Consider the following 11,302-nt stretch of genomic DNA (forward strand, 5'->3'; position numbering starts at 1 on the left):
CTGACAAACGCAACTGCTGATGGGGTGCGAACAGGCTTTGCTTGAGTATAGCTGAGCAAAGCCCACCCACCCACCTGCAGGCTGACACTGCCCTGCCCTAGGGCGTCGGTCTCTTCTCCCAGATAGTGCTAGTCACGCACGGAAGGAGTGACAGTGCTTGAGGAAGCCGGGCGGCCTGGGACGGCATCGGGCAGGCTGCAGAGTTGAATGCAGCAAGCGGCGGCTTCTCCTAGGGCGTCCCTGCCCTGACACGGAGACCCCACGGCTGCACCCCGAGTCTTTACCGGGCTCCCCCGAGCAAAGGCGGTTCCCACCAGGGGGCGCGGGAGGACAACAGCTCAGCAGGAAGTTTGACCCTCGGCGGCTCCCATCCGCTGCGCTCCGCGCTGACCCTCGGCGGCCGCCGTCCGTTCGTGCTTCGGCGCGGTGGTGGTGGCATTGCTGACTGGGAGCAGCTGGTAGAAGAGGCGCCGCCATGAGCCGCAGTTACAATGATGAGCTGCAGTACCTGGACAAGATCGACAAGAACTGTTGGCGGATCAAGAAGGGTTTCGTGCCCAACATGCATGTGCGTGGGGGTGGGGGGACCCAACCCTGGGGGGCTGGGAAGCGGTTGGGGTGTCCCGGCCTGGTGCTGGTCGCCATCCCTGACAGCTCTCCCCGCAGGTGGAGGGTGTTTTCTACGTGAACGACCCGCTGGAGAAGCTGATGTTCGAGGAGCTGCGCAATGCCTGCCGCGGAGGAGGTGAGTGTGGTAGGAGGAGAGAGCGCGGGGCCTCTGCCCCGGGACTACACTCGCATGCTCTTTGCTGTGGTCTCTCTGAGCGCCTGGGATCACATCGAGCTGCCCGTGGGTCCTGAGGGAGCCAGAGTGTAGCAGGGACAACGGGGCGGGCCCGGTGTATGTCCCAGGTGGCATGTGTGGAGTGACAGCAAACAGGAATGAGTTCGCTCACTTTGCCATCCACTTCGTGCCAAGTATGTCGCCTACAGCTGTGGCATATCGTGTGCTCCGATCAAATGTATAGGCACAGACTTTGTGGTTGCTCTCTGTGCTCCAGAGCATTCCTGAATGCCTGCTGTCAGAATTTGCGTTAGTGGGGGCTATATCTTAGGCTTGTCTGCTCTGTGTGGGGCTGAAGTGCAGGGCTGGATCCAGATGTGACAGCTGCCATGGCACTGACAGTGTGTGGCAGGTAGCAGGCTTCTCTTGTGAGCATAGATCAGTCTGCAGTGGTACTAACACAGCAAGAGCACATTAGCGTAATACCTCATTTAATTAAGCTGCAGATCATGCATGATGGTAGGTGCTTTATGCCAGATTGCGATACTTGTTGGTAGCTGACTTCTGACTTGCCAGTGTTTTGAGCAACTTGTTTATGAAGTGCTCCATTGTGATTACTGCAGTAAATCATCAAATTACTTACCTTTTGGATTTTTTTTCTTCTTTTTCAGGTGCAGGTGGCTTTTTGCCTGCTATGAAACAGATTGGGAATGTGGCTGCGTTACCCGGCATTGTTCACGTGAGTAACTGCTCTTAAAATTTGTTCTTTCTTCAGTTTCTGTTGGCCAGGGATTTATTTCCAAACCAAGAGATTTCTTGGTGATAGCAAGAATAGACAAAAGAAGCACATATCCCACTGAAAAGTACTGTATGGTGACTGTTTAATATACATTGAAAAGTTCAAATTTCTGACAGGTTTCTGTGTATTTGGGGCTTTACGTTTGTTTGTGGAATGCTGTTTGTGGCATCCTAATCTAGCCTCGCAAGTTTAGATATCCTTGTGACTTGTGTAGAATCATATTCTTACTTTCTCTAATTAGTAATAGTATGAAAAGGTTCCTTGAAAAGGATTTTTTTTCTTGTCCTGTCCTCTCAGGATATCATCCTGAAAAGGATGGCTTTTTCCTGCTTATAGGGTGCAGTCTTTGGTCATTGTTCAGTGACAAATAGGAAGAGAAAATGCTGACTGTTTTATGATTCCATTCCATAGCATTGAACTTTTCCATTGTTACATTTGCAGTATTTAAATATTGCAGATGCCTCCAGATGGAACTTGGTAAAGATGAACTCATCCTCACTTTTATGTCTCTGCTTTATGCTACCAGTAAGATATTGCCTACATAAATTTTTAATGCAAAGACTCTTTAGTCCAAGAAAAGGCTAGGTTAGAATTCATCTTGAGATCACAATTCCTACATTTAAGTGCTTAAGTTCCCCTTACATTTTCTTGAGATCTGGTCAACAGAGCCAAGAGGGCTTCTCAGATGACTGTCCACTGGGTGTTTGTTTCAGAGTGAGATCTGTACTCTGCAACTGTAACTGCTGTTGTGTAACTGCAAAAGTTTAGATACTTACTTGACCTGAACTAATGTGTTTATTTCATCCACATCTGAACATCCATTGTCTTTTTGGTATATTTGTCTACTAATGTGACAACCAGTGCCACAACGCAAAACATAACCAAGGTGACACTGTGCAGCATAAAGTTTCATACAACTTTACAATTCCCTTCATTCTCTTTCAGAGATCGATAGGGCTTCCAGATGTCCACTCTGGCTATGGGTTTGCCATTGGCAACATGGCTGCCTTCGATATGAATGATCCTGAAGCAGTGGTTTCACCAGGTAAGGATGACTGACTTCATCTGCACTGAGAAATATCTGGGATGGCGGAAAAACACTTTTTGAAATGGCAGGTCTTCATATACAGAACCAAAGCAAAAAAAAATATGGGGAATTGAAAGATGCCTAATTCTTGCATTCAGAATCTTTATTCTTTATGGAGCATGTGATTACACTGAAAACATCTAAAAGGTGTAGAGAGACTAGGCCCTTGTGTCTGTGGCTTGGCCTCATGATACCCCTCAGTTTTGAATGGAGAGGACAAGGCTTTCAACTTGGGCTTCACCAGGTTGATAAAAAAACTGATTATTTCCTTTGAGCAGTGTTTGAAAACTTCTGTTGAGAATATTTATACTCTTGATTTAAAATGTGACTTTAAAATATGTCCACCTTTTTAATCAGCACCTGGGTCTGGAGAGGGTTTTGTGGTTGTTACGAAATGTGATAGTCATGTTTCAGGTTTGCTTCAGTCAGTTCCAGTGTTTCTGATTGACTTAAACCCAAGATCTCTTAGTCTGGTATCCTCACCTCTGACAGTAGTTAATACCAGAACCTTCATGCTAAAGGTGGCATGAGTGTTCTTTCACATTAGGTCTTGCCCTGCAGTATTTATTTTTATTAAATAGTAAGAGTTAAGCAAAACACTAAGCACTGAAATTTAATATTCCTTATAAGTATTTATCACTATAAGTAGTTATTATTATTCCAGTGAAGATTCAAAAAGGACTTGCTTTTGAGAACATCTTACAGCAGGGAGCCATGCTAAGATCTGTCAGGTCTGACCTTAGGCAGAAGAACAGGAACATCCTCTCTACTTTCTGTGGGCAGCATATTTTATAATTGTGTCTACCTTGTCAGCTTGCTGGAGCAACTTGGTAGATGCAGAGCTCTGCAGGTAAATGTACAGCTATGTCTTCAGAGCATATGCTCAAGACTGAAAAACAGAGGGTTTTTTAAGTTTTCAAGTTCTTTTCAAGACTATATTTTTGGCTGTCTTGAAATCTGAGGCTTCACGTAATTCTATTAAGAAGATGCTTACTGCAGTTCTGCTTTTTTTCCCCCAGTATTGTGTCAAAAAGAATGTGTAAGATCACAGTGTTCAGTGCTGCTCTCTGTCAGAGGGACACTGATTTAAGATGAATATTCAGCAAGTGCTCACCATCAGCACACTTTCTTTATTAACCTTATGGCTTTTTCCACGCTTCTAGGTGGTGTCGGATTTGACATCAACTGTGGTGTTCGCTTACTGCGTACAAATTTGGATGAAAGTGATGTGCAGCCTGTGAAAGAGCAGCTTGCCCAGGCTATGTTTGACCACATTCCTGTTGGTGTTGGCTCCAAAGGTGTCATCCCCATGAATGCCAAGTAAGAGACTGACTTTGTGCACTCATTACTGGAGGGGACATCTCTCGTGTTTATTTTGATGAAAGATTCATCAGTGGAAGACTTTAAGAAAGAAAAAGTAATTCTCTTTCCAAAAAACTCTTTTCAGTCTTTCTGCGTATGTGCTTCACTGGGAGGACTGTTATAATCATTAGTGCACAAAGTTGGGTGTTTATTCCCCCGTTTAAAATCCTGTAATAACTAAAAGTTCTTGAAAGGTTCTTATTTCTTTTGACAGAAAATCTTCATGAACCTTAAGGTATTTTTTTGAAAGGGATAAGAGAGAAAATAGGCTATTCCCCACACAACAAAGAGGAGAAAGGAATGACCCATCTGAAGTTAATATATTTGTAGAGCTTTTTCATGAAGTTGAACTTCTTACTAGAAGTTAGGGGCTCATCATAAAATCGTAGAACTATTTAATTTGGATGGGATCTCTTGAGGTCATCTCTTCCAAACCCTTCCAAACCCTTGCATGAAGGAAAGCTAATTCTGAAGGTAGGTCTAACAACAATGTTACATCAGGTTGATGAGGGCCATATGCAGTGGTGTTTTAAGTGTATCCAAGGATAACCACCTTATGTGAGTGCTTAATAATTGCAGGGATTTGGAAGAGGCACTAGAGATGGGTGTGGACTGGTCTCTCCGGGAGGGCTATGCCTGGGCAGAAGACAAGGAGCACTGTGAGGAATATGGAAGGATGCTGCAGGCTGATCCCAACAAGGTCTCCTCAAGAGCAAAGAAGAGGGGCCTGCCTCAGGTAATACTGTGTTTCTGGAGGGCTGTAAGGACTCCCAGGGTTTAATTATAAAGGTTAGCAAGTAGTTAATCTAATTTTGTGTCTTTTCTTGAAATTCTGTCTAGCATGTCTGGGTAGGGAGAAAGGTGAGATGGTGCAGCACTTTCTGAGTAATTCTAGACAAAACTTAAACATGAGGAGATGGTACTGGACGTACCCAAGGTCCCTGAGGCTATGTTTCATCAGTAAACACCTGGGACTAGAATTCATGTTCAGTGGCATTTCACCATCCAGATGGAGTTTTGTTTTTAAGAAGTGGGCAAGTTACTCTGCAACTTTTCTTCTTGTTTGCTTAGCAAGTTAATAGCATGCCGAAGAAGGATATAATAATAAATAGAACTAGCTGTAACTTTCAATTACAGTTCAAAGGCAGGATTTCATTTCTATACATAATATCTCATTGCTCTGTGTGGGACACTTTTGAGCTGGCTATACTAATGCTACATTTGTAAAGCTTTCTTTTATATGACATATTTTATGAACTGTAGTACTCCAAGATTATAGCATTCTAACCTGACAGTAATCTTCCATCCTTGGTTTTCACATTTGCCTTGCAAGTAAATGAACCCAGGACATCATCTGTTACGGAGTTGAAAAAATGTGGTGTTGGAAATTGAATATCTTGCTTTAATCTACTGAAAGGTTCAAAGTACGTAATTAACAGGATATTGTAACTTACTTAGTTACAGCTCCACAACGATAAGACTACATACCTGCCTTGCCTATACAAATTGAAGATAAAATCCCAGTACTCTGTACTCTTCCCATCTTTTAACTAGGCGTGAGTAAATTGGAAAAAAGTGGTGGCACAGGCTGTAGATCCTGGTCCTTCTGTTTAATCACTGTCTTGTTCCTAACAGTAAAAGTAGTTATAAATCTGAACAAAGAGGACAGTGGTGATGCTGCTGTGTTCTACTTCCTTTCAGTTTATATGGGGATTTGTGGGTTTTTTTTTCCTAGAAAAACTTCTAAAATCAAAACCTTTCTGTAGAAATTTGCCCTGCTGCCCATATTCCTGTAGCTCACACCTTTGCTCCCAGAGGCTGCTTTACTAGCATTTCTAATCAATGTGTTGTGGTTGGCAGTTGGGGACCCTGGGAGCTGGAAATCATTATGCCGAGATCCAGGTTGTGGATGACATTTACAATGAATATGCTGCCAGGAAGATGGGCATTGACCACAAAGGGCAGGTGTGCGTGATGATCCACAGTGGCAGCAGAGGTCTGGGCCACCAAGTTGCTACAGGTATGATCTGACTGGCATAGGTAACTGGAGAGAAGCAAACTCTTCAGCATAATCTTGTCCTTGACAGTAAACTCCAGCAGCAAAAAGCATTTCTTAGAGTGCAATTGCTGAGTCTGCACTGAATTTTCTTGACAGGGGTTGTCTGTTTGCAAACAGTTGATAAGGTTCTGCCACAGATTTGCTTTTGCATTTGAGAAGACACCATAGGTTTGACCTTTGGACAGATGAGCTCAGTTCTAGCATATAAATTATAGATATCCATCTCAACAGATTGAAACAAAATTAGGAATTCACTTGGTCTTACTGTGTTTATTCCCCAGATGCATTGGTGGCTATGGAAAAAGCTATGAAACGGGACAAAATCATAGTGAATGATCGCCAGCTGGCATGTGCCAGGATTTCTTCCCCAGAGGGGCAGGATTACTTAAAGGGAATGGCAGCTGCAGGAAACTATGCCTGGGTCAACCGCTCTTCTATGACTTTTCTAACAAGACAGGTAGGACCAGAGTTGTCTCTGATGCAGAGATTTTGGTATGCATCTCCTGCTTTATTCCAGGCATACGGAACACAGAGCAGCTGCTGTGTTTAATGTGTTCTTAATTTTTGTGCTTCTTACACTATGGTTGCTGGGGAGACTTACACAAAGCTCCAGTCATTACAATCTGTCTGAATCCTCTCAGCATCACTGGATTGCACTTGCAGAAGCCCCTTGAGCAGTATTTTTGAAAGTGCTTTGAACTGGAAGAAGACGATACAGGAAAACTGTAAGATGCTAAAGCCATCTTTTCAGAGTTGCAGGAATTTATCTTGTCAGTATCTGGCTGAATTCCAGCATTAAACTGGCAATGGGCAGATAAACAATCTAGATAGTCCAGTTCTGTCACACACTCATTTGTTGTATTGAATGCCATTCTGGCTGAATTCAGCTGATGTTTCTTACGTGCCATGCCAAATGTTCAGGTCACTGACTTACCGTATGAAACACTTTCAAGGAAATTTCTTCCTTTTAATTCTAAACAGATTGTAACTCTTCCACATATACATAGCAGTTATCTTTTTGTAGTTCACATCCTGTTTTGCTCTCTTTTTAGGCCTTTGCCAAAGTCTTTAACACAACCCCAGACGACCTTGATATGCATGTTATCTATGATGTGTCTCACAACATTGCCAAAGTAGAGCAACATGTAGTGGATGGAAAGGAGCGGACTCTGCTGGTGCACAGAAAGGGATCAACCAGGGCCTTCCCTCCTCACCATCCTCTTATTGCTGTTGATTATCAAGTAAGTTTAACTGTGGGAGAAGTAAATTGGAAGACAGTTCTGGATGGATGAGACAGTTCATCTCTGTTCCTGACGGAGATCTAACGATGTGAATTCCTTTTTTGAGCTAACAGTGCTGGAACCCTAGTGGGATGGCAATATCCTGCTTGTCTGTGTTACATCTTTGTGGCACTGAGCTCTCTCTTCTGCTCCACACCCACAAAGGCTGGAATATCATGAAGGGAAAGAAGTGTTTCATACCTAGGGCAGGCTTCAGTGATTTGCCTTGTCTTTCTGTTGGACACAGGTCTTTTGATCTGCTGGTCTGCATCTTTCAATGCAGTTAGTTCTCCAGAATCCTTGATACCAACCACCCAAGGCAAGCATGGATGCTCTGGTGCAATGTGAATCTGACTTCCTTTTCTGGAGATATGGTTTCTTTCAGACTTTTATTAGGAATGAGTTTAAGGCTTTTTCTTGTGACTTAAAAACTTTGCATCCACAGCTGACTGGTCAGCCTGTTTTGATCGGCGGGACTATGGGCACCTGTAGCTATGTTCTTACTGGCACAGAGCAAGGCATGACTGAGACCTTTGGAACTACTTGCCATGGAGCTGTAAGTCAAAAAGTGATAGGAAGGGATTGGAATGGGACTATCATTCAGAGAACAGGGTTATTCAAGGGTCATCCAATATGTGATTCATCCTTTGGTCATACTCCTGCCACAGTAATCCCAGCCCAGGAGGACTGCAGGCTGGAAGTCCTTTATGTTACTGAGTAGTTTTGACTACTCCTGCAGAAAATGTATGGGGCAAGGCAAATGATAGGATGAAGATGTGGGGAGCTCCTTTTACCAAATTCTGGTATCTGTGAGCTAATAAGAAGGGTTAACTGTGCTGAGGCTGACCATATAAAACTCCTCAGTAGTTAGGATAAGTTATTTCCTTTCCTACAATTTACAGTGTGAGAGGATGACTGAGGAAGAGAAGTAGCTTCAAGTAAGATTTTGACTTCTGAACACTGTCTGCCAAGTGGTGTAGGTAGAAAGATACTTGCAGACTAGTATGTTATATACATGGAGCTTTCCTAGCCATCATACCAGATGCGTGATTTTGCAGGAGCCCATCACCTAAAGTCTAAATTAATTTCTTGGTTTGTGGCTTACTGTGGTCTATGCTTTCAGCCATTCTGTGCTTACTTATAATGTAATCATGGGGTTTTTTAATAAGAAAGAGTTCTGGTTTTGCAAACCACTAAAAACAATTGTAACTAACAAAATTGCTGTCTTAGGGTCGCGCACTGTCTCGAGCCAAATCTCGACGTAACTTGGACTTCCAGGATGTATTGGACAAGCTGGCTGACATGGGCATTGCCATCCGTGTGGCTTCTCCCAAACTGGTCATGGAGGAAGTGAGTTTAATACTTCATTATCTAAGAGGAAAAAGGGGGTCTTGCTCTTTAGCTAAATGCCCATCCCTTACCCATTTTTTAGCAGGGCTATGTGATTGCTAGTACCCTAAATACAGAGCTTGAGCTGTTTAACTTTTTGAAAATAAGGTGAAGTATATTCCCTGTCCTTAAAATCCTGCTGAAATGGATTTTGATCGGCGAGGTCTCTGGGAGAGAGACCTCAAATGGGAGATGGCTGTTTGACAGGTTTTGGGGGTATGTCTTTTTCCTCTTCTGTCTGCCAGTAGGGTAATTACTAACTGACCCTGAGAAGCCTTTGTGTGAGCATCATGAAAATAGTTATAAGAGATCTGCCTCTCTTAAGATGAGTTTCTGTATTTGGTCAAGAAGAAAAGAACTCTAAATGCTATATACTTTGAATATTATGACTTCCAGTTCCTCTACAGAATGTCTTTTCTGTTCATAACCTCATTCATAGAAGCGTGTTAATCATTTGGAAGTACACTATTAGCACTGTTGGTGTTAAAGTCTCTATTTAAGAGCAGCTTCCCTGTCAAAATGCTGGAGGGGGAGCCCTGATTCCTATCACTAAGGGACAGTGAAGATAAATATTAAAGGCTATCTGTAAGGAGGAAGTTGGAGTCAGTTCCTGCCAGATAATGAGGCCTGGCATTCTCACATGCTAGTGGACTGTATTATCTGAGAATATAGGGAAAGGTGAACCAGCATAGCTAGTATTTTGTTTGAAATATGGTGAAAGCTTATTTGGAAACCTAAGCATCTCACAGATTTCTCAGATATGTAAGGCAGCCAGATTCTCAAATCTGTTCACCTCAATACATCTGACTCTATTTTTGTGAAGAGGGGCTGTCAAAAGCCTACATCTAGCTTCCTGTGACTTTGGGTTGTTAATAGTTTTGTCCTTTGTTTTATTCCCTTCTCTCTTCCTCCTCCAGGCACCAGAGTCTTATAAGAATGTGACAGATGTGGTTAATACCTGCCATGCAGCTGGCATCAGCAAAAAAGCCATTAAACTGAGACCTATTGCTGTTATAAAAGGTTAGAAACTGTCAAGGCATCAGAAACTCACTGACATCTCCAGGCCTTACAAAACTGACTAGAACCATCATCTTCCCACACCTCTTGGACTCTGTAGGACACTCAGATATCACAGCCCAGTTCTGGAAACAACAGTTGAGGATACCCCTATTTTAAACCACTCCTAGGCATAATTAATGGCCCCCTCCTTGTACAGTGTTCTTTTCTTGTGAGGAAAGGGCAAAGAAATAAGTAAGTCTTGGTTTTTATATGCAGTTCCTCCTCTATTTGCCTGATGATTCCACAGGCAAGACTTCAGGCTTGCCTGAGTTGTCACTAATTGCTGTGCTGCAAGATCACCTCCATCAGTGAAGATAGGATACAAACCAGACCTGCTGTCTCCACACCTGAGTGCCTGATGCTCTTTTCAGCATACGGAAGTACTCTGTTAGGCAGGGTATAGTACTCCTGGGGAGGGAGAGGTAGCTCTGTTTGCAGATACCTTTATGCATCGTCTCTATTGTTCCATGTTTTGTGGCAAATGGGTAAGAAATCTGGAGTTGGGAGTGGTCTTCTGCTTGGGTTGAGAGGGACTAGCTAGGCTCCAGGCACAGTCCTTCCCTCTGCCTTCACCCTCTCCCATTTAACACAGCACCTGGTGTACTTGGCTCAGTACAAGAAGGTGTTCCACGGTCTTTCTGGAAATGACAGTAGGACTGAGTATGTTGCTTTGGGAAGTTTTGTTTTCCCAAAGTTGTGACTTCACAATTGTAGATGTGCTAATCCAACATTTTGCAAGTTTTTATGTAAAAGTTGGGTTGGATAATATTGCTCACTGTATCCTAAAGTCCAATTGCAGGTTCAGGCACACAGTATGATGTAACTTCTGATGTTTCTTTTGCTTTCATTAACCAAGACTTGAGGGGAAGCTGATCATTCCCACTGTATGATTTTGGAGTTTACAAATAAAATGGGAAGATGGACACAGCAGTGTTTCTTTGTCATGTTTGTTCTGTGGCTAAAATGTCTGTTTTCCACTTTTAAGTACGTAGGTGAGCTTGAAACCCATCATGTTGTGACTTCAGCTGATGGATCTTGCAAAGAAACGTGCAGAGGGCATAACTGCTTGCAGGTTATAAGAGAAGGGCAACACAATACTTTTTTCTCAGCTTGGTTATGACAAGCTTATGATGGCTACGATTTGTCTTCCTTGGGGCCTGCTGGGTCCACCTCACTGGAGAGGGGATGAGGCTTGCCTGTAAGTCTATATGCAGACACAAGAGGGCAGCTGGAGGAAGATAAAGCCTGAAAGCAGGAGTGGAGCCCTGCCAGGGGCTCTTGTAAAAGGAGCAGATAGTGATTGATGGGACTTGAATACCTTTTGATAAAACATCCCTTTAAGCTTAGGATCTTAGCTGAAAACTTATCTCAGGAGGCATAATGGCATTTTACTGTTTTAATTGCTTTGTGCTCGCTGGTTTCTTAAGTTCAAATACCATATTTGCTGCAGGTTCAGAAGCAGTGTGTGCAGTTATAGTCACTG

At 43.2% G+C, this 11,302-nt stretch overlaps 1 protein-coding gene across 1 annotated transcript; it reads left to right on the plus strand.

Annotated features, from left to right (window-relative positions):
- Positions 1-393: 393 nt before the first annotated feature.
- On the plus strand, positions 394-10,749 carry RTCB (RNA 2',3'-cyclic phosphate and 5'-OH ligase). The gene is made up of 12 exons (XM_005150416.2): positions 394-568; positions 667-745; positions 1,456-1,523; positions 2,529-2,628; positions 3,834-3,990; positions 4,612-4,768; positions 5,893-6,052; positions 6,373-6,548; positions 7,144-7,332; positions 7,817-7,927; positions 8,602-8,721; positions 9,678-10,749. The coding sequence occupies exons 1-12, from the start codon at positions 476-478 to the stop codon at positions 9,783-9,785; spliced, it is 1,518 nt and encodes a 505-aa protein (XP_005150473.1). The 5' UTR covers positions 394-475; the 3' UTR covers positions 9,786-10,749.
- Positions 10,750-11,302: the final 553 nt, after the last annotated feature.

This window comes from Melopsittacus undulatus, chromosome 5, assembly GCF_012275295.1.
Source record: "Melopsittacus undulatus isolate bMelUnd1 chromosome 5, bMelUnd1.mat.Z, whole genome shotgun sequence".
Lineage (NCBI taxonomy): Eukaryota > Metazoa > Chordata > Aves > Psittaciformes > Psittaculidae > Melopsittacus > Melopsittacus undulatus.